At 46.7% G+C, this 23,713-nt stretch overlaps 1 protein-coding gene and 1 pseudogene across 1 annotated transcript in view; both read left to right on the top strand.

The window, feature by feature from the left end:
* The first annotated feature begins 302 nt into the window (after window positions 1–302).
* LOC143645395 (U6 spliceosomal RNA) lies at window positions 303–402 on the top strand (annotated as a pseudogene).
* Window positions 403–8,058: 7,656 nt separating this feature from the next.
* PTPN5 (protein tyrosine phosphatase non-receptor type 5) overlaps window positions 8,059–23,713 on the top strand; it is a 35,600-nt gene continuing 19,945 nt past the window's right edge. The window contains exons 1-2 of the mRNA XM_077114784.1: window positions 8,059–8,096; window positions 8,211–8,389. Of these exons, the coding sequence (XP_076970899.1) occupies window positions 8,059–8,096; window positions 8,211–8,389 (217 nt within the window). The remainder of the gene's footprint in view (window positions 8,097–8,210; window positions 8,390–23,713) is intronic.

The following is a 23,713-nucleotide window of genomic DNA, read 5'->3' as shown; positions in this document are numbered from 1 at the left end:
AATAACAGCATAAATTTAAAAGTAACTTAAAACTATGGCAAGTGCAATGAGTGAAAAGAATTGTAAAGTGGAGCTAGAGGCGCACTCCAGGCAGAGAAGAGCATATGCAGAGACACCATGAAGAAAAGAGTCTGTCCAACGTGGCTGAAATGCAGAGGTCAAGAGGAAGAGGAGCACAGATAAGACTGGAGGGCTCGCTTCAGCAGCACATGTACTAAAATTGAAATGTTAGAGGGTGGCCCAAGGTGGCTCAGCAGGCAGAGTTCTTGCCTGCCAGGCCGGAGACCCAGGTTCGATTTCCAGTGCCTGCCCATGCAAAAAAAAAAAAATTGAAATGATAGAGATTAGCATGGTCCCTGCATCAAGGATGATATGCAAATTCATAAAGCAGTCCATATTTTTACTTAATTAATAGCACTGAAATATATATCTGAATGTGGTTAAAAGGTGAAATGTTTGGTGGCGTATATGGTGATAGAATAAAAAGTAAAAAATAAAAATCAATGAAACTGCACTACACAGCGAACTGTAAGTTAAAACATGGACTGTAGTTAATAGTACAGTCATAAAAATGTGTTTTCTTCGGTTGTAACAAATGTACCACATCAGTGCAAGATGTTAATAATAGGATGGTATGTGGTAATCCTATATTTTAGGCATGATTGTTCTGTAAACTTACATCCTCTCTAATAAAAAGCTTTTTTTTTTATTAAAAAGAAAGAAGACTGGAAGGATAAACAGGGGCCAGACTGAAAAACCTAGCAAGCTATGTTAAAGTGTTTTTATCTTTTTCTAAGTGCAATAGGATGTCATTAAATCATTTGTAGAGGAAGATATTTATATAATAAGTGTTCAGTTTTCAAGAGTTGCCCTATCCAGTTGTGCAGGTTGTAAACTGCACAACCTTTAGAGCTATATGCACTGGAGCCATGTAGAGAATGTATCAGAGGCAGCCCAGGCAGATGCCGAGAGCAGTTAAAAGAATGCTACAGTAATCTAGGCAAGAGATGATGGTGGCTTGAACCAAAATGGAGGTGATGAACAGGGAAAGAAATGGAGGGGTTCAGGTATTTAATAAAGGTATTAAAGTGAGCAGCCCTGGGCGGGCCACGGTGGCTTAGCAGGCAGGAATGCTTGCCTGCAATGACAGAGGACCCGGGTTCAATTCCTGGTGCCTGCCCATGTAAAAAAAAAAAAGTGAGCAGCCCTTTCTCTGCAGGAGAGCTGGTTTCTAGGAGTTGAAAGTCTCAAAAACTGTGCCACTTGGAGTGAGAGGAAAAATTTTAAATGCAATGTCAGTTAAGTGCAAAATGCCGGAATGAGAGGGTCACCCTTAACTCAGCCTGTCTGCTCTTAATTGTTTAAAATCTGCAGCTGAACCTGAAATAGGCCCCAGGACCACTCAGACAGGTGGTATTGCAGAACTATCAGGGAGAGAGTCAACTGACCTCTGGGACTTGGAAGTATTATGCTAACAGAGTTGTAATACAGTTCCTTGGTTTGCCAGTTTCAGAGCTCGAATTCAGCTGGCTTAAACTAAAATGTGGGAGCTTACCGGAAGGCTCCTGGGGCATCTCATGGACTTGACAGACATGTTGCCCAGTCAAGATTCGAGACAGGTGGGAAGCCCTCAGAAGCAGATATTCAGGGCCTTCTCTCCAGGGCATGGTGGTTACTGTGATTTAGCACCAGCAATTGCAGTTTCCTGGCCCTCCAGAAAGCATTTTAAATGTACAGGGGCGAGATTTTTGCATCCACCCTTGGATCAGTCAGACACCACCACAGGTCAGAGAAGTAAAGGGCAAATGGGGCCATTGGAGCTCATGCCTGCATTTCAGGTCATTCCCAGAGTAGGGGAACCCCCGGGAAGTGAAGGACACTTCATGGGGTCTGGCTGATCTCTGACAACTTCTTTCCAACATGCTGGGTAAAAGAGAAAAGCTAGACCCTAGTACAATCCTATAAGTATCCTAATGGACTAGAAAGAGGGGTTCCTGATTTCAGAAGAAATAGAATATTGATAATAGAGATCAAGTGGAAGAGGGGCATGAGAATGGAGGGCTCACTTCGGCAGCACATGTACTAAAATTGAAATGATAGAGATTAGCATGGCCCTTGCACAAGGTTATATGGCTACTTTTCTAGCTATTTCTGGAGAAGAATTTTTTTGTGTACCACGTTCTGTCTCCTGAGGCCTTATGTGGGGCAACCCTAGAGGCAGGACAGTTTATAGGCCTTGGGGAGCTGGATACAGAACTGTGTTATCCAAACTCTTCTTGCTCACTCATGGTTCAGACTCACAGGAACTAAGAGGCAGAATAACACAGCAGTGAAAGCAAGAGCCTGGAATCTTAGACCTTAATTTCAAATCAAGCTCACCCTAATTAGCTGTGTGATCTTGGTAGTTACTTAACCTCTCTGAGCCTATTTAGTGATCCCTAATTCATGGGCCCACAGTGTGGAGTCAGTGTGGTAAAAATTTGTAAAATGCTCCGCACATCATAAGCCCTCCTGCTGGAGTAGAGAGGATGCTGAAGCAGATGATTCCACTGGAAGATACCTGCAAAATCCTGCTTCCACCTCTGCAGGTTGCCCCCATGGTAGCTTGTGGGTCTTTTTCTCAGTTCCTTCTCATGGGGTGGGGTTATTCAAAAGACACAGAATGTAAGAGTGAAAGGCTTTTTGTCTTTGCTCAGGATTTTGCCTTGACCCCAGCTCAACAGCGTCACATTTTTCATCCTGCTGCAGGAGTGAGAGAAAGAATTACACTGCTGATGACTCCGAGGGAGGGGTCCTGGACATGTGCTGCAGTGAGAGGCTGCTGGGTGAGTCTTCCCAGCGCCCGGGTGCCCCCTGTCCCCGCTACAGAGCTCAGAGCTGACACTGATGCTGGAATAAAACCTTGTTAGCTGTGAATTCCGTTCTAAAGGGAGTGACTCATCTGGACCATAGGTCTTCATTTAAATGGGGATTTGTTTTTCTAACTCTTGCTGTCTTTCTGACCTGTTATTTGGAGCTACTCTAGGCCCACGTAGTGGGAAGAGCCAGCAGCTAAGGCTGCGCTGGGAGGGTAGAGAGAAGGGAGAAAATTCGGAGAGTCCGGGGCTGATGGGGACATGGACACTGACTGGTGATGTGTTACATATTCCTCAGGGACTCGAGGTAAGATTAGGAAATGTGAACAAATAACCTGAATGTGGGATGAATGTGGTGGGGTGGATGATGTGGAGAAACTACCTGAAGGCCCCAGTGAGAAACCCGGCTGTGAGTATAAAATTGTGCTTCTTGAGTCTAGCTGGCCAGCCTGATGGGGAGGTGACTGCAGTCACACATGGGGTCATTACCAAGGCACGCCTGCCCACAGGTAGCAGTATGACCCAATGTCAACAAATACCCAGCCTTGGAAGGAATAAAGAAAAGAGGTGAGGGGGGAGATTTTATTATTTATTGTTTTATTTTTCTTTTTATAAACTTTTTTTCCATAAAAATTGTCCACTGTAGAAATAGAAAAATAAAGACAAGTGATAAAAAGAAAAAAATTTTACCATAATCCTACAATACCAGTGTACCTTTCTATACCTATCCTTCCAAACCTTTTGGTTAAAAAGCAGCTTTTTAAATTCTAACTTTGAAGTTCCAAATCTGTAGCTTGGCAGAAAACCATTGGCAAGAAGTCTCAGACGGGAGTCTTCATGTGATGCTCTGTAAGGTGGACAGTGAAAACAACTAGGTATGACTCTAAAGCTATGACTTTAAAATGAGCAGTTAACCATGTGTGAGCCACTGACGAAGCTCCTCTGGCATCCTTTGCTGCAGTTCACCTCTTATCCAGTAGGAGGTGCCATTACCCCAAACTCCTAGAGGACCTGGCTGGCCTGTAGAGATGGTCCAGGATGGAATCGTTGTAGGGGCAGAAACAGCTAGCTTGGAGAACGGAATTCTCTGAAAGGAGGTGAGAACTGTCCGTGAATATCTGAAAGGCTGTCTTGAAGGTGGAGGCAGCAGATTCATTCCATGCATTTTAGGAGGATGGCATAAGCCCAATACATGTGAATTCAGAGAGGCCTCTTGGCCAACAGGAGACAGAACTTTCTTTCTGACTCTCAAAGGAGTGCCGCCATAGAACTAGATACTTCAAGAGGTAAAAAAACGAGTGCCCCAGCACTGGAGGCATTCACGTAACAGCTAGATAGACATTGGAGAGGAAATTTCCACAATGGGTGGGAGGTCTAGATGACTTCAAAAGTCCCTTTCAACTATTAAGCAGTTCTCTGATTCAGATATGAGTCATAGAATTCGGAGATGATTCTACAATCAGGGATGGCTCTGTTGGTTGGAAAAAAATCCACAGAAATGTATAGGAATCCAGAGAGGAGCCTGGTGTGGAGGCAAGAGCAAGGAGTTTGGGGTCTGCTCAGTCCATCTGTTCTGCTTATGATCGGTGCGTTTGTGAACAAGTCACTGAACAGTGCCAGGCTTCCAGCCCCTTATCTGTAAAATGGAAATGACAGCAATGTGAAATCTCATCCTCACAGAGGTACTGGAGGTGGGAATAAATATAATCGCTGGATCGTTCATTCAACAAATATTTGTTGAGCCCCTGCTATGAAGCGCTGGGGCTATGGGGGGTGAATAAAACAGTCATAGCCCCTGCCCTGATAAAGCTTCTTGGACAAATTCTGCTTTGAACTGGTTCTGGAAAATAGGAGGAAGCCGCAGCAGAGAAGCTACAATAAGGAGCATTATGAGTTTAATTCCAACCCTCTCCCCAGTTTCCTCCAAAAAGCCAGAAGCCAGTATAGAAAGGAAGGAGAGGTATGGTCACATTTCCTTCCTTATGCCAGGCAGTTCCAAATGCTTTTCCACGTATATCTCAGATGATCCTCCCCACTGCCCAATGAAATTGATATCATTTGCTATTCCCATCTTATAGATGAGAAGACCAAGGCCTGGGGAGGGGAAGCAGTCTGGCTAAGGTCACTGAGCTAGTGTTTGGTATAGTGAGGACTCGCTCCAGATCAGCCTTCTGCCCCTGACCGTTACCCTATTCTGCCTCTGTTGACACCATCAGTGCCACCATCATCGTCTAGTACCCTGTGGACTGTGGCAGGAAGAGCGCGGGTATGTCTGTCCCTGGGGAGGAGGTGTGGAGGAGATAGGCAAGGTCAGTGTGCCTGTCCCCTTCTGTGTCCTTCCTCTGGGAAGCCCTGCCTGCCAGGGACCAGGTGAATTATGTGCCTTCTCTAGACTCCTATGATGCCATCCTCATGTAGTCTTGCAATAATTGTCTGTTTCCTCCATGGGACCATGAGTTCTTTGAAGACAAGTACCATCTCGAATTCATCTCCATGTCCTCTATGTCCAGTATCCATTCATTCGCTAAATATTAACTGTGCAGCCACAGCAGCTAGGCACTATTGGGCACCCTGGAGATTCATTAGTGAACCAAACTGCAAAAATGTCCTACCTTTACAGGACAATGTTGTATGAAAAGCAAGTATTCTCGAATCAGGCTTGGCTGTGCCACTTTTCAGCAGGGTGACCAGTGGCAAGTTATTTAACCTCTCTCTGCCTTAGTTCCTCATTTTCAAAATGGGAGGAACGGTATTCATGACTGTATAGAGTGGTTGGAGGATTAAATGAATTAAATGCAGAAAGAGCATGCAGCAAATGTTGAATAGGCATTGGCTATTAAGGGAAAGAGACAATAAGTAAAATAAATTAGTAAAATATATAGTATGGCAGATGGTAGTAAGTGCTATGGAAAAAATCAAAGCCAAGAGGTGGATAAGCAGGGATTGGAGGTTGGTTTGGCATTTTATATAGGGTGGTTCTGGAGAACAGTATAAGGTATGCTTTCACAAATGTTCATCAGTCTAAACTGCTGCCCTGAACTGCAGGGCATTCATAGAGAGAGATGGAGGTGATTAGGCCAAGAGAACTGGGATGTTGGGGCTTCAGAAGGAGCCTGTGACCACTGCAGGCAATTGTATAATGATGGTGTAAAAATACAGCCCTCAATAATCTCTCCCCTCCTTGCTGTCATCCCCGCTGAGCGAGGCGAGAGGCGAGGCAGAAAGAGGGCCAGCCATGCACGGTGACTCACTCATTCCCACACACGCCGCTGGCAGGAGGGACGTGGCCAACACTCTCAGCCTCGGTCACCCAGACCTCAGCCAGCACCGGCAGGTCATAGAGTCCTCGCAGATTGAAGACTTCTGGAGTGAAAGCATCCTCAGGCTTTACCAATACCCCCAGGCAGCCACCAGCTGCCCCCGGGACTGGCATGCTGGCTCACATTCCTGGAACACGGGTGCTCACACACACGTGTTCTCACTCGTCACAGTCTCATGCTCATGTACACACATGCACATACCCACAGTCGCTCAGGCACGTGCCCTGCCTCTGAGTCACAGGGCCCTGTGGGGACCCACTTAATCCCTTTAAGCTCACACATCTGAATATTGCCTTTTTTTCCCCTCCCCATTCATCCATCTAGTATTTATTTCACATCTGCTAGGTGCCAAGTGCAAGGTTAAAAGCTTGAGTTTAGTAATGGACCAAAGAAACCTGGTCCCTGCCCTCCTCCTGCTCCTCTGTGCTGAGGGGTGGGTCTCACACTTGAATGTACATCAGAATCACCTGGCGGGTTTCCGAAACCTGCATGTCTTCTTCCTCTTGCACACCCCCTTCCACTATGCATGCTTCCTAGAGATGGATGCACTTCTCTGCTCTCTCATTCCCTCTTTTGTTCTCTCTTCCACACCTACGCTCTCTTCTCACACACAGATCAGCAGCCACACTCAGAAGACAACTATAGTCTCCTTTCTCCTTTTCCCAGACCCTCAGTTTGGCACAGGCCCCAGGTTCCATGACAGGCACAGGGTCTCCACCAGGTACCATCTCCACCCCATGCTCGTGCATGCACGCACACACACACATTTTCTGTGTCATGCACAAGCTGTTTTTCAGTGCACACTTTCCTTTTCCTCTCTAACTTTCCCTCACTTATTCACTCACTTGCTCGCAACCACCCAAACCCATGGTACACTCAAGCTTAAACTCCTTGTGCTCTCCTCACCCCATTGTGTAAGTGTTTGCATTTGCAGGCAACACTACTCATACTGGGCCTTCCATTTTTTCTCCCCAAATGGCACCAGTGTGAGCCTAGCCTGGACCCCCTCCCGCCTCCTCGGGACAGAAGGAAGAGAGAAATGAGGCAACAGTAGGCACTAGTGATGGCCAGCACATGGAGTGGAGTAACATCACCAAGTTTATTCTCAGGGTCTCCAACAGGCAGATTCATGGGCAGGCCTGTTCCTAACCTTTGCAGGGACCAAAGCCAGACAACAAATGGGGTCCCTAGCTATGCACCAATCCCTGCTCAGTCCTGCACTGCAAGAGCCTTTGCATGCATGCATGTGGGCATGTTGATCTGCATGTACAAGCCTAGTCTGCACACTGTCCCTACAGCTGCCCATTGGCTACCCCTCAAACCTAAAGATATACCTGTAGGAGGTAGCATCCACCTCTGAAGGATGGACCTGTGAATAAGACCCAAACAGGCTTCAGGCCAGTTGAGCAGGGAATTCTGGGATCCCCAGCACCAAGAGCTTGGTCTGGGACATGGACACCAGGTGCTCATAGACTCCAGGTAGACTCATTCCCCTGGGCCCTTTGGACTTCTCACCCATAGGGGTTGGCATGGCCTGAGGAGAGACACAGGACTCAGATCTGAAGGGTAGCATTGCTCATAGAAACAGCATGCTCCCACAGCCCTCCTACAGCCAGCAGCTGGCTAGGGCCATGACATTCCCTACCACTCTGAGATTTAAGTGTGTCAGGATAAGCTGGGTATTTGCATGGTTATTAGCAGAAGCTTAAGGCCTAAGTAGGCCATTGCCAATTTAATGGAAACAGCTGTTGTCTTAGGCCTGTGGCTCAGGTGTCCACTCCTGCCTGAAATTCCAGTATCTTGAAGGCTGTCCCCAGCCCAGCCCTAGACATGAGGCTGTTTCATGTTGGGTATAAAATGGAATCTCCTCTGAGGCCGGGGACATGGTCTTGGTTCAGCAAGAAGCCACTGCCTATCCAGGGTGCCTCCTTAGAAAGTAAAAGTGGAGCCTGCATTGAGGAAATCTTTGTTATCCTCCTGGGGAATCTGTCCCTGACCATTGGGGAAAGTGAGAACATTCACAACCATCTTACAGGATACTTGTCCTGGTGTCCTACCAGGACAACCTCTTGGGCCAGAAGCCCACAAGAGCCAATGAAAAGACCATTGACTCTTTTAGTGATGCAACAAATACTTATGATGCCGCTCCATGTCCAGTGCTGTGGTTCTGTGAAGAGCAAGGCAGACGTGGTCCCTGTTCTCAGGGAGTACAAGGTAATATGGAATGATTTAACAGTCATATAACCTTATCTTGGGATGGCCAGCAAAGAATTCTCGGAAGAAGTAGCCTTTCAGCTGTGACCTGAAAGATGAGTATGGGTTCCAGTCCATGCCATTAGGAACCTGTTATCAAAGCATTTTAAGAAGCATGTTAACCTTTCCATAATGAACCTCATCCCCTGTCTCCTAACCCTTATTCTCACAGAGCACCCCAGTCTGTTGCCTAGTGCTGATTCAAACTGGGAGCAAGTGCAGCCAGCCCAGATAGAGAAGCATAGAGAAGACAGACCTAGATACAGTGCTGAGATGTCATTTATGCCTATTGAAACTCAACAGCTTAGGTTCTGTGGGGTTTTATTTCTTAATTTTATTTATGGTTCTATCTTCTTTCAAGACTTTTCATCCATTTAGGTGTGTTTACTGAGGCTTTTCACTCAATGAGTTGTCTTTGACTTGTGTCTTCAGAATGGATAATTGAAGAAAAACAAAGTACATTTTGGATAGCATTCTGTAACATTGCCATTGCATTGAGAAGAGAAGTTGAGGTACAGCTTGTCAGTGTTTCTGAATATTTGTTGTTGCCCCACATTATGTTTGCCCCACATTATAATTGAGATTCCTTCATAATATGCTTCAGAGAGTTTGGATAAACATTGGCTGGGATTACTGGGAGTAAAAAAAAATATTAAGGTACGGAAAGCATCCGCATGGAACACTTCAACCTGCTTTGCACCTGTTTGGAGAAAAAAATATAAAGAGTGTGCTATCGACCTAACTAAGGTTATTACAAGTCTGGTTGTTTGAAGTACCATTTTTTCTTCTTTCTTTTTCTCACTTCCGAATGTGATACTCAAAAAAATTGAAAAATTGTGTTGGATAGATTTAAAATATTTTATTTCCTAACAGCCTTTTTTGCCTCTTGTAATGTGTAGGACCTTTCTTCTTTGATGGAGAGATAGGAAACTACCTGAATCTAGGCTGAAAAAGTTATATATATATATATAATAAAGGAAATACTGTGCTTTATAAAACAAAAGTCCATGATGGTAGAGGTTAACTATTCACAGACACCAGGACACATACAGAGGCAGAAATCCATCCTGTTTTACCTCAGGGTGCTGTGGGGAGGCAAACAGACCCAGGTTCAAATCCTGCCTCTGTCACTGACCAGCATCATGACCTCCGGAAAATTATCTGGCTACTTTGAGCTCCAAATTCTTACTCTAAAATGATGGTGATAAAAATGAGTATTGAGTAAATTGGTACATGTAACTTGCTTATTACATAGTGTTCAATAAATGATAGCTAACAATAATTATGGTGATGATTGCTCCAGGATATGTAGTATGAACAGGAAAACCTTCACATCTTTATTTCCCTGTTCCCAGGGCTCAGGCATCAAGTCCCAGGCTATTCTTTGATAGTAAAGTGGGCAGTATAGCTTTGTAGATTTTTCATGATCCCTGTATAGGCCCGGGGACTCACCAAACCTACACAGATACAGGGCAAGTATGTGCCTACTTGCAAAGTCGGGTGGGGAAGGAGGACCAAGGTTACTAGGAAGGATATTTATACATTTTCCTTTGCCAAGATAAAAACAGTTCTGATAGTCTAAGGAGTTCCCTGGATGTGTGATGAGATAAGAAAGAGATTCCTTGTGACTAGAGGCCATTTAGTCTGGTCCTCTGCCTCCATATACGCTGATGCTAAAGCCCTTTCAGATAGATAGGTATCCACCATATTCCGGAAGATATGGACTGGCAGATGCGTCCCCTCTCTCTTTGACTTGGTCCAGTAACTAATCATCCCAGCTCTCAGGAAGGTCTTTATGATTTTAAAAATAATAAGTAAATCTTATCCTGCCACCAAAGTTCATTTCCTTTTGTTCAAATTTCAGCATCTAGTTTGGTTATCTATTACTACATAACAAACCAAGTCAAAACCTTAGTGGCTTAATACAACAAACACTGTATTTTGCTTATGATTCTGAGGATCAGGTAGGGCTCAGCTGGGTGGTTCTTCTGTTCCATGTGGCATCAGCTGGGGTCATTCACTTAGCTTCATTCACCTGGTACTGGGCTGGGATAGAAGGTCTAGGAAAGCTTCATTTACATGTCTGGCATCTCCTTGCTCCCACACCTGGCCTTTTTCTCCATGTGGCTGACTTTGGCATCCTCACAGCATGACTGAGGCAGTGGTCTCAAAATAGTTGGACTTCCTACATTGCAGCTGGTTTCTAAGAAGACATTCCAAGACAGGCAAAAGTAGAAACCTCAGATCTCTTAAGGCTCAGCCTCAGAAGTTACTCAATGATACGTCTACCATATTTTATTGAACAAAGCCAGTTGCAGGATCAGTCCAAATTCAAGGGGAGGGACATAGATGCTAGAAGAAGTGTCAAGAATCTGTGGCCATCTTTCATCTACCTGTGCATCCTCTTTATTAACTGTCGTGTTCCTCCTAATACTAGCTTCTCCCTCCTCTAAATCATCTTTCCCTCAACCCCCATCCCATGAATCAATTTTCCACAACCTTCTATTCTTTAAGCTAAACACCATTTGTAGCTTAAATCTTTCGCTCTTCTCTTTACTTTGGATCTTTTCCCTGGCTACTCTGGTAAGCACAGTTATATGCAGGCCCACACCTGTCATTTGTGGGACTTATATATATGTCATGTCTAAATTTTTAAAAGCTAGAAGTCAAGCTAATAGTCCTTTAAATGAAATATGTTCTGTCCTTCTATCTTGACAAATAGGCCACTGTAAAAAGCTTGAAGGAGGGGCATAGAGAAAGACAGTCCCTGGTACACCCCACTTTTTTCTCCCTTCCCCTAGTTCTGTTCAGCATTGCAAAGAGTTTCGTAGGCATTCATATGGGTGGGTACTCTAGCCCACACGTCCAAGCTCTGCCTACACTTTCCACAAACTGCCACTCTCAGCCATCCCAAGGGATACACACATCAGCACGATACACCCTTAATAAGCAGTACCATCCCAAGCCCAGAAATCATCTTAAATGATCTCTTAGGAACTTTGTAAGAATTTCTTTGAGGTTTACACCCATAGTCAGAACCACTTGTTTCCAGGCATTTGTATTTTCCACGCTGGTTCCAGCAGGGATCCATAATAACCTGGAGCAGAGAGAACCAGGTGTGGGTGGGGGCTGGGGAGATAAGCAGGAGCCAGAGCATGCCATGCCTCCCTTGTTGGCAATGGCATGGATTTTTGTATTTATCCTAAGAACAAAGGGAAACCACTGAATTAAACTTAGTTTGCTAAGGCTACCATTACATAGTACCACAAACAGTGAGTGGCTTAAAACACAGAAATGTACGGTTCTGGAGGTTCGAAGTCTGTATCAGGGTGTCTTCAGGGCCATGCTTCCTCTGAAGTCTGTGGAATTCTGGTGGTGGCTTACCAGCACCCCAGGCATTCTTTGGCTTGTGGCATAACTCAGTCTCTGCCTCTGTCACATGGCTGTCTTCCCTGTCTGTGTCCAAATTTCCTTATTTCATAAGGATACCAGTCAGATTAGGACCCATCCTAATCCAGTTTCGCTCCCTGCAAATAACATCTTCAAAGATCCTTCAAGTAAGATCCGACTCACAAGACTGGGAGTTACAACTTGATACTGTTCAGTCCATAACATAAACTAAAGCAGGGCTCTGTTTCAGTTTGCTAATGCTGCTGGAATGCAAAATACCAGAGATGGGTTGGGTTTTGCAAAGGGGATTTATTAGGTTACAAATTCACGGTTCTAAGGCCATGAAATGTCCAAATTAAGGCATCAACAAGAGGATACCTTCCCTCAAGAAAGGCCAGTCATGTCTGAGGTTTCTCTGTCGTATGGGAAGGCGTATGGCGATGTTCACTAGCCCTTTGCTCCTGGGTTTCATTGCTTTCAGCTCCTGGTTCCAGTGGCCTCCTCTCTGAGCTTCTGTCTGTCTTCGAACATCTCCAAACGTCTGTCACTTGGTTTCATCTCTCTGCTCTGTGTTGGCTCTGAGCTGTCTGTTTTCTGCCTTTTATTCTCTTCATGTGGTACTCCAGTAAAAAGATTAAGACCCACCTTGAATGGGTCTTATATCTCCATCCAATCAAAAGGTCCCACCCACAATTGAGCGGGTTACGTCTCCATGGAAACAATCTAATCAGAAGGTCCCATCCAACAATAGGTCTACTCCCACAAGATGGGATTAGAAGAACATGGCTTTTCTGGGGTACATAACAGTTCCAAACCATCACAGACTCAGATTTGTTTTTTAAAAAAAAAAATAAAAAAGGGAGGGTGCTGGAAGGGCCCTTAAGTCCCACTCACTCTTTCAATTTTTAGAAGTTAGTGAGATGCCACAGGCACACTGCCCTTGGAGGCAGGGCTGGGACTGGCACTTAGGGCTCCAGAGCCTCTGGTTCCCCAGGCCATCTCAGAGTAGCAGCCTCTGGAGACTTAGTTTTTGCAGGTGCTACTGCTTTGGGGGGAGCCTCAGGCAGCTCTTGCTCACCTCTTATCACCTGGACTTTCCTAAGCCTCTGAGGGTACATAACAGGACCCACTAAAGTTAGGACTCCACCTCTGCTTCCATGAGGCCTCAGGCCCTCTAGATACACACAGGCAGTGCCTGGTAACCTTTCCTGTGCAGGACTGAATGAGAGAGTTGAAGACTTGAGTGCTCATCCTGGTTCTGCATCTTACTCCCTGGGCCGCAATATCCTTATCTGGGAAATGGAAGGGTGGGACAAGATGCTTTCTCAAGCCTGTGCCTTCTTCCTCTCACATTTGTGTTTCAGTCTCTTGGGGCCTCTGGCAACTGTTCCTCCAGGGCCTCTGCTTTCTTTTAGTTCTCAGCAGGGCTGCTGAGTGGGGGGCCTGCACCCCCAGAGTTTCATTGAACTTTTTACCCTTGTGCTTCTGAACCTCCTCTCCTCTGAGCCTTTGTTTGCAGCAAAAAAGCTTTTGTGATTTCAGATAGAACCATTTTATTATAACCCATCCAAAGAGTATTTGAGTTCTGTTTTGTTTTGAAGGCTTGTTAGCATTCCAGATTTAATTAACTGGCAGAAACAAAGCTGCCCCATTTCTCCCACCCCCAGGCCAGGCCCACTCCATCCACCCACCAACCCTGCTGGGCAGCCTGCAGCGTTAAAGTCCCTGCCCACATGGGGCAGGGCACCCACTGTCCTGGGGGCTCACTTGGCAGATGAAAGGGAAATCCTTACTGCTGTCTCTCCCTCATGTCCCTCTCCACCCCACCCCACCCTTTTCTTCCTCCTCTGAATTCTGGCTGCTATAACCAGGCCTCAGGCCCCAAACTCAGCACTTTATGTGATTTTCTTCTTGGTATCCACAAAATCCTGTGAGGCAGGTTTTAGATGGCCATTTTCCCATGAAGAGATTGAAGTTCAGCAAGAGTAAGTCCTTTGCCCAAGGTCATCCATACGTGAAACAGCCAAGTTGGGACTCACGCCTAAGTCTATGTGACTCCAGCTTCTGCTGCAAGTCACTACTGTCAATTTCCTACATGGAGACAGAGCCACTGGTGGGGTCAGGAAGAGCTGGAGTGTACACTTGCAGGGACAGGCATTGGAGATAGTTTGTGTTACTTGGAAATGTATCTTGCCGGAGCATCCAGGCACTGGTCCCATTCTTGCCTCCTGACATGCCTCCTTGTCTTTCGCAGCCTCTCAGTTGTCTGCAGACAGCTTTCGGCTCTCCTGCTGGGACCCTTGGTTCCCAGACCTCTCCCCATCCCAGTGGTCCAGTCCTATTTTCCTGTGCCCTTTTCCCCAGAGGAGCACACCCCGCCCCCCCCGCCCCATGCCAGGGTGTGATGGACAGTGTCGAGGAGAAAAGGCCTGTCCTTTCTGACTTGGACTTGGCTGAAGCCCCTTCTATACTAACTTCCTCCAGCAGGGAGGAGAAAGAAGCAGCAGAGGTACAGAGTATGGTTAAGAGGGTAGATTTTGGAGCCAAGCTTACAGGACCTGAGTCCTGCCTGCGATGACCTTGGGCAAGTTACTTAACTTCTCATATTTCTGTCTTCCTATGTGTCAAATGAAGACAATTCTGTTACCTATCTCATATAGTTGTTATGAGGATTGAATGCACTGATATTTGTAAAGTGCCTGGAGCCATGCTAGGCTTTGTGATATCAAGGGAAAAATATAATTCCATTAGTTGGGGAAGGCAATGATTGTTTAGCCCAAACTGCGTATTTGCAGGCCTGTGCTTTGTGTGGGTCCAAGAAACTAGGGTCTCCAGCTTGAAGCAAGACCTTGAGGAGAGTTCTGCATAGGGCAGGTGGGAGAGCATGACAGCCACCATCTCCCTCCTTCATTGGCAGAACTTTCTCATCTTGGATGAGGTGAGTTCCTAGAACATCAACTGCAAAAGTCCCATACAAATGGTTTTTTGATTATGATTTTGGACGTGAGGTCCACGCTGCTTCCCACTTGGTCTCGCTGCCTGCTGAATGTCCAGACTGATGTCTGTAATTCAGTCTTCGGAATTTCCTGAGCACTCACTATATCCAGGGCTCTGGCAATGAGCCCTGGGGGGTGAGGACAAGTAGAAAGGACCAAGATCTAGTCTGCCACCAAAGCTTGCTTTTTCAATAAGGAAGGCAAATAGATATCCTCAGGAAATTCCAAACCCAGCAGGCACTCCCTGTTCTGGATGTAGTAGAGGCACCTTCTGAGAGCTGCCAGCTTATTCACATCATCAACAGCAAGCGTGAATCTTTACCGTATGCCAGGTGCCGCGCTAGGGAGAGGGGAAAGAAACTAACAGGAATGTGCTGTGGGTAAGAGCCTGGCCTCTGGAGCAAACTACTTGCATATCTGTCCTTCGTTGCTCTCCTGTTTGCTTGTTGTTGTGACTTGGGGCAAATTGCTTAACCTTTGTATGCCTTGGTTTCTTGGTCTGTAAAAGAGGTTGACTAGTCCTCCACAGGTTTGTGATGAGGAATAATCAAGTAAACATATGTGAAGTGCTGGAATTATGTCATCCGTTGTTATCATCGTCATCCTTGACCAGCCATGCCGCTACCTGGCACAGAGCCAAGCACATTGCAACTGAATGTCAGTGGGTCCTTGCAGGAACTCTACGACATAGAGATAGTGTGATTGATCCCAGTTTGACAGGTAAAGAACTGTATCAGTTATCCATCGCCCTTAACAAACCACCTCTGGCAAAAAGACTCTAAAATGAGTGCCCCCCCCCCCGTGACCCTGTTCCCTTGAGTGTGGGTAGGCCCTGTGACTTGTTTCTAACCATGGAATTTGGCAAAGGTGATGAGATGTCACTCCCATAATGATCGCATGTATGTGATTACATAAGAGCGTAGAGTCTCCCCTCCCACTCTTTCTCTACCTCTCTCTTTCTCTGTCTCCTCTCTCCCTTCTCTCTGCTCTTCTTTCTAGCTTTGAAAAAAACAAGCTGCCTGTGAAAGTAAACATTACCCCATACAATTGTTTAAAAAGCAATTGTTAAAAAAGTTGAAAAAGTGATCAGACTTTGACTACAGATGTAAATGAAGCTGATCTGAATAAGACTAAGGTAAATCAATATATAGGATAAAGGATGATATGGTCCATATTTTCAAACTTCAACTTCTGTGTGAGACCAAAGGAAGAGATTTTTATTTGGTGCAAAACTTATATTTTGGGTAACACATTATCTAATTTAATTTGTATGGTCAGTTTACTCAAAGACTGTAATTACATGGAATCTTAAATAAGGCATAAGATCGTGTTGGTTTGTACAGGTTAGTGTGATGTCCCGATATATACCAGAGTAGTTTGAGCAGAGAATAAAAAGTATGTGCAAAGTCCCCTTGGGGGACTGGGGAGAAAGGAGGAAATATTCGACTTCCCCATCTGGAGAATTCCTGATATTCTCACAAGCAGTGGGAATAACCAATTCAATAGGCTGAGCCCTCGAGCTGGGTTCTTGCCCCTATGAAGCTTATTCCTGCAAAGGAGAAGCTAAGCCTACTTATAATTATGCCTAAGAGTCACCCCCAGAGAATCTATTTTGTTGCTCAGATGTGGCTTCTCTCTCTAAGCCAACTCAGCAGGTGAACTCACTGCCCTCCTCCCTACATGGGACATGACTCCCAGGGGTGTAAATCTCCCTGGTAACAAGAGACAGGATTCCTGGGATGAGCTGGGACCCTATATCATGGGATTGAGAAAGTCTTCTTGACCAAAACAGGGAAGAGAGAAATGAGACAAAATAAAGTTTCAGTGAGTGGCTGGGAGATTTCAGACAGTTGAAAGGTTATCCTGGAGGTTATTCTTATGCATTATATAGATATCCCTTTTAAGCTTATGGTGTATTGGAGTGGCAAGAGGGAAGTACCTGAAACTGTTGAACTGTATTCCAGTAGCCTTGATTCTTGAAGATGATTGTATAACTATATAGCTTTTACAGTGTGCATATGTGATTGTGAAAACCTTGTGTCTGGTGCTGCCTTTATGCATGGTATGGACAGATCGGTAAAAAAAATAAGGATAAGAAAAATAAATAATAGGGGAGGAATAAGGGACAAAAAAAATTAGGTAGGTGGAAATTCTGGTGGTCAGTGAGAGGAGTGGTAAGAGGTATGGTATGTATTAGTTTTTTCTTTTTATTTCTTTTTCTGGAGTGATGCAGATATTCTAAAAATGATCATGCTGATGAATACACAGCTATGTGATGATATTGTGAACCATTGATTGTACAGTTTGGATGGACTGTGTATGTGAAGATATATCAATAAAAATATATTTTTTTAAATCTTAAACCCAGTAGTACTGTAACCTCAAGATATAACTCTGCTCCTTAATTCCTACAAAAATCAGAATACAATTGAAAAAGAAAAGGCCTATATCCTGACAATGGATGCCCAAAATATAAAGAGGTAACATGGGACAAAAACAATATAAAGAAGAGAAATAGCGATATGGGAGCTGAGAACATGTATGCTATTGAAGCTGAGATGGTGTGCTGGCTCAAAACTGTTATGTACCCCAGAAAAGGCCATGTTCCTTTAATCCATTCCTATGGGTGCAGACCTGTTATTGGGAAGGGACTTTTTTTTTTTTTTTAAGTGTGGGGCAGTTATTTCTGCGCTCTCAGGCAGAACTCACCAAACCCAAGATGGAGGGAGGTGAGTGCGCATGTGGGCTTTGTCGCGGGCAGCTTTAAGGATGGAGGTCAGGTGACATCTGGAAGGGGTGGTTCATTAGTTCTGAAAGTCAGGCTGGGAGGGGCGACATATCTTCCGCAACTCCAATTGCAGTGCCCTTCCCTGTTCCCCCGATCTAACATTCCAGCCTTTTTGTGATAATAGGGCGCCGAGATCTTTCTGGCTACTTCCAGCTGTAATGGGGCGGCGTGGGGTTATAGGCTGGAACCATCATGGCCAGGGGAGTGGGGAGGCTGGCTGTAAGAATCTGGTGAGGAAGGCAGGAGATGATAATGATGCAGGAGCATTTGGTTGATTGCTACCCGGGATAGTTCCTTCATGCGTCCCTGAAGGAAGTTGAGGAGGCAGGGAGCTGGGCTAGTGAGATGAGTTGGCGATGTAGAGAGGAGAGGGATTCTGATGTTGATTCCAGGGCTACCCGCTACTTTGATTGTTACTCTGGGCTCATGATCGGGGTCACTGAGGCTGGGCATGGTCAGTCGTCAGTGGCCAGGCCCAGGACTGCTAGCAGTGGGTTAGGGGTTGGAAGGACAGCCCCTCCACGGCCAGGCACCGAGGAGCAGTCACTTTTCCAGTGTCCCTTTGTACCACAGAGAGGGCATGGTCTCTTGGGCAGTCGAGGATTGGGGCACTGGCGGGACCAGTGTCCATCGAGGCCACATTTGAAGCACTTTCCTGGTGGTGGATTAGTTATAGCTGGCTTCTTCTCCATTGAAGTGAGCCGCAGAGCCGCAATCAGGGATTGGGTTTGTAAATTCGCCTTTTGGCGGTCCTGGGATTCCTTTTCTGCCCTCTCTAGTTCATCACGAGTATTAAAAATTTTAAAGGCCATGTTTACCAGGTCACGGATAGGGGCCCGAGGACCGTCTTCAATTTTTCCAAGTTTACACCTTATATCTGGAGCTGATTGGGATATAAACTGTGTGGCTAAAACAGTTTTACCAGCCTCCAAGTCAGGGTCTAGGCAGGTATATTGGGAGAGGGCTTCTGTGAGCCGGTGTAGAAAAGTGGCCGGGTTTTCATTAGGACCCTGGGTAATTTCCCTTAGCTTATGGAAGTTTACTACTTTATGTGAAGCTTTCTGCATGCCTACTATGAGGCATGTGAGCATTTTGTCCTGTCTAGTCTGCCCGTTTCTTCCTGCTGGAGGGTGGGAATATCAGTGTCAATCTGATATTCCCACCCTGGCTCTTGGTCTGGCACAGCCTCGGCCCCTACCGGCATGGTGTGGTCGGTTATATGCACCTGGTTAGCATGAGCCCTGGCTGCATTGAAAATGCGGTCCATTTCATCTGTAGTTAGGGCAGAAGAGCAGATTACATGAATGTCATGCCAGGTTAAATCGTAGGCATTAGCTAGATATTGAAATTCCTTAGTATAGGCGGTTGGGTCGCTGGAGAATGAACCTAGCCATTTCTCAATATTTGAGAGGTCAGCTAGGGAGAAAGGGGTGTGTACTCGAACTAACCCCTCAGGTCCCGCAGCTCCCTGTAGTGGTAGTGGACAGTAAAGAGTTCTTTGAGTGGGTATGAGAGCTTATAGGTGAGGAGGGCAAGGCTGTTGAGGACAGTGGGGGACTGGATGGAGATGGAAGGGGAGGATAAGATGGCAGCTGGAATGCTGCCAGAGCGGGGGGAGAAAGAGGGGGGTAAGATGGCGGCTGGAGCGGCACCAGCGGAGAAGGAGGAAGAGAAAGGCAAGATGGCAGCGGGAGTGCCACCTGCATAGAAAGGGAGAGAGGAGGGCAAGATGGCGGCTGGGACGTCACTGGAACAGAAGGAAGAAGAGAAGGAGAAGATGGCGACTGAGATGTTGCCGAAGCAGAAGGGGGAGGGAAAGGCAAGATGGCGACTGGAGCACCGCGAGGGAGAGGAGGATACAAAGGGAGGGGCGGGAGCGCAGAAGGAAAAAAGCCTGGACATAAGGAATTTCGGCCCATTTTTCCTCTGGCAAAAGTTGCAGAGGTTTGTAAAAATATTAAAATCGGAAGTCCCATCCTCAGGCCCATGAGAGAGGACCTGCTGTCCATACTGACGGGTCTCACAGGAGAAAGGACTGGCCCAGGGGGTGTCGGCGTCCCAACGCCCTGAGTGAGAGAGTCCTCGGAGCTCTTACGAGCGGGGGTGGGGGGGGCTCGTCTCCCCAGGGGACGTCTCACCCTGGTTTGAGGCCCTTTCAGGTCCTGGACCTGAATTTGGGAGGGAGACGAGAAGCGGGGCGTCCCCACAGCTTTTCGAGTCCTGGGAAAGGGTGTGAGGCTTGCGGGCGTCCCCGTGCACCTCAGCCCTCGGAAGAGAACCTGACGTGAATTCACAATTTTCGGAGAGTAATTAACCGACAGGCTCTCTCGGAACCGTGAGACCCGGCAGCAGGGCTGGGAGGGAAGGGGCTGACCCAATCTGTGGTGGGTGTAGTGGCGGGCCGAGAGATCCCTTGTCGCTGGCCATGTGGAGGAAGGAGGAGAGAGGAAGCCAGGGTGCCTCTGGCCAGGCAGGCGGCACCCGCGCTCCTCTCCCGGGTTTCCGGCACCAGATGAAAGGTTTAGAAGGCAAAAGGGTGAGAAAGAAGAAAGGTACACCAGGAAATTTAAAGTGTGTGTGTGGGGGGTATTTCTGTGCTCCCGGGCAGAATTCACCAAACCCAAGATGGAGGGAGGTGAGTGCTCTGGGAAGGGCCTTTTGATTAGGTTGTTTCCATGGAGTTGTGACCCTGCCCATTCAAAGTGGGTCTTAATCTACTTACTGGAGTCCTTTAAGAGAGGACATTTTGGAGAAAAGCACAGAAGCTTGAAGAAAGAAAATGCCTTAGCAGAAGCCGGAAGGACTTGCAGGAGCTGAGAGAGCCATTTTGAAAACAGCCCAGGAAAGAAGGGCCACAGACATTGGCATGTGCCTTCCCATGTGAAGAGGAACCCGGATACCATCGGCCTTTCTTCAGTGAAGGTATCCTCTTGTTGATGCCTTAATTTTGACATTCCTGTGGTCTTGAATTGTAACTTGGAACTTAATAAATCCCCCTTGTAAACACCCCCCCCAATTAAAAAGTTAGAAAAAAAAAAAGCAAGCTGTCCTAAATCCTACAACTGCAAAGAAATGAATTTTGCCAGCAACTTAAGGGAGCTTCAGAGCAGATCCTTCTGCATTTGAGTATCTGCTGAGAACCCAGCCTGGCTGGTACCTTCATTGCCACCTTGTGAGATCCCATCAAAGCTGTAACCAGACTCTTAACCCACAGAAATGAGAGATGATAAATGCATGCCATTGGAAGCCACTAAATGTGTGGTAATTTGTTGCACAGCATAGAAAACTAATATACTAACCCCTAAACAGTGGCTTTACATGACGAATCTAGAGATTGACTAGGCTCAGCCTAACAGTTCTTACTGGGCTTCTCTCATGAGGAGGGAGGCAGGTGCTGCTGGGTGCGGGGGTCACCTTGAAGACTTGTTCACCCACACATCTGCTGCCCAGACTGGGCAGACTCAAGTGCCTGGGGACTGTAATGGCTGGGGTCCTCAGACAACTCTCTTATTCTCATTTCTCGCTCTCTCTGCAACACTCCCTGCCAACCCCTTTCATGTGTCTCCACAAGGTGGCTGCTGCTAAAGGCTTCCAGAACAAATGTTCCAAGAGAAACCAACAGAAGCTTCGTGGACTTTCTAATCTAGCCTCGAAAGTCTTATAGCACCACATACCGGGGAGGGGACAGCGCTCTGCCCTATTGGTGAGAGGTGTTCATAAGCATGTTTTAAGAACACCGCAGGAATTAAGTTACAGAGAGGTTAAATAGTGTGCCCAAATAGCGCATCAATTGTTAGCACCCACATTCCATTCCAGAATCCTCTTATGCCAAAACCTGGGCCCTTTTCCACCCCATCCTGTCCCTGAGGATTTCAGAGATGAACAAGACTTGGTCCTCGCCCACATCCCACCTACCATCTGAGAGGAACCAAGCTCTTACTTGGTGCCAACCCAGGTCCTTGTCATCTTGCTACGTCTTTCTGTTGGTCTTCTTGCTCATTGATCAGCAGACCAGTGGGGTGGAGGGGTTATGGAGAATCAGCTTAGATTCCCAAGACTGCAAATCCACCACCTTTGTGCCTTTGCTGGGAGGGGCCGGAAATGTTTTTCACTGGAACTGTTCCCACTTCTGGGAGTCCTGCTGTGCAAGTTTAGGGCTGAAACTCAAAGTATCTTGAGGGCAAGGATAGTATTCTTAGGCAAGGGCTAGGCATAGGGAAGGGTCTTGGTAAATGTTTGTCTAATGAAAACATGTTTTTTGGGAATCTGCTCTCTCCCTAACACATACCCTTCGAACTCTAGTGTGTCTTCTGCACATCCCCAGAAAGCTGCAGGAAATGGGGGCTGTCTTCCAGGGAGGACAGAGACACAGCAATGCGTGTGCCTAACAAGGCCAGGCTCTCCCTCTGGGAACCCAGGGCAGTGCCAAGGACGGTGATGGCAGAAATGGCCCAATCTGGCCTTCTCCTGCACTCGTCTGCCTCTTGGCTCTTCCTGATTCCTCTGGTACCACCTCCCTTAATTCTGTACTCAGGGCCAACCAAAGCAAAACTTCAAAATTGGCTAGATAGGCAAACCTGCTATCCTTTTCCCATCCCTAACGCATTTCCAGTCTGTTCTGTGGAATAGCGGAGATTCATGTACCATGGAGGCCCACAGACCTGGGTTCAAATCCAAGTTCTGCTGCTTCCTGGCTCTGTGACTTTAGGCAAATCACTTAACCTCTCTGTACATCTGTGGCTCCATCTGTAAGACATGTACAGTAATGTCAGTCCACAGCATGGCTGGGAGTATCAAATAGCATTAGGCTGATATGCTGTTATGAATAGCTGGCTCAAAGCTGACAGAGTTGGAGCATAACAAATGCGGAGCTCTCCCTATGAGTTAGCCCCTCCACCAGGTGACAGCTTTTGGAAAATAGCCCAAGGCTACCCCTTACCCCTGAACACTTCCCTCTACCCCCTCAATGAGATAGGAGCAGTATTCCCATAGGTAAGAAAAGAATGTGTAATGGTGGGGTTTGTGACTCAATGGTAAGCTGTGGAGCCTGGCACCATCACCCAGATGGACAAGGCCCTACGTCTGAAAACACGTTTCCCAGTTGAAGAAAGTGAGGGTGTTGAAGATTTTGTAAAGATGATGTGGTATGAGAAGTGGACTTTCTGGGTCCTGGGCTTAGGGAGATAGTCTCATCTAGTATACTGATTAATAGTATGGGCTCCAGAGGCAGACTGCCTGGGTTGTGGTCTTGTTTCTATCCATTTATTGGCCGACCTTGGCCAACTGACTTAACTTTCCTGTTCCTCAGTTTCCTCATCTGTAAAATGGGAGTAAGAGGATTAAATGTGTCAATACATATACAAAGCATTTGGGACAGTGGCCAGTACGTGGTAAGCACTCAGTACATGTTAGCTTACACTGGTCGTGGTAGCAGCCAATGTTCTGATCAGACATCAGCTAGCTATTGACCTTGAACAACCCACTTTCCCTCTCTGAGCCTCAGTTTCCCCATCTGTGATGTTCCTCAGGGCCTGTCTAGCTCTGACAGTCAGTGGTTCTAGAAGCCCGGGCAGGCTTGAGTGTGATGCTATCTTGGGCAGGGCACCTTGTGACTGTGTGGGCACAGCCAGGAGGCTACTCAGGGAGCTCAAGCTCCACATTTGAAAAGGGAAGAAAAGCTGAATGGGACAGAGCCTCCCTCCACGTGTAAACAGGAACAGGCTGAACCAGCCTTGTGCTCCAGTTCCGGTGGGCTGGCAGCCAGGGAGCTCAGAGGATGAGTCACTGACTTTAGCAGACACGGGTGCGCCAGCCCCAGGGCACGCAGTAGCTGCAGAGCCTAATGGTGGGACCTGGGCTCTGGGTGATGGACCAGGAATCATAGTGTTTCCACATGCCCCAGATAAAATTGGGTCTAGGGTATGAGCTCCTACCTTTTAGTACTTCTCCCCCTCCCTCCACATCATACAGCCTTTGAGGATCCACCTTCCCTGTGCAGCTGGCTAGGGTTTGAGGTTCACCCAAACGCAGGAACACCCTCTCACATCACCCTCCCTGCTTTGTGCTGCAGTGACCCTTTACTGAGAAGTAGTGGAGCAAGATGGAAGGAAT

The sequence above is a fragment of the Tamandua tetradactyla genome, chromosome 8 (genome assembly GCF_023851605.1).
Source record: "Tamandua tetradactyla isolate mTamTet1 chromosome 8, mTamTet1.pri, whole genome shotgun sequence".
Classification (NCBI taxonomy): Eukaryota; Metazoa; Chordata; class Mammalia; order Pilosa; family Myrmecophagidae; genus Tamandua; species Tamandua tetradactyla.
Note: the sequence above shows the minus strand (reverse complement) of the source record. Positions and strands in the feature narration are given on the sequence as shown.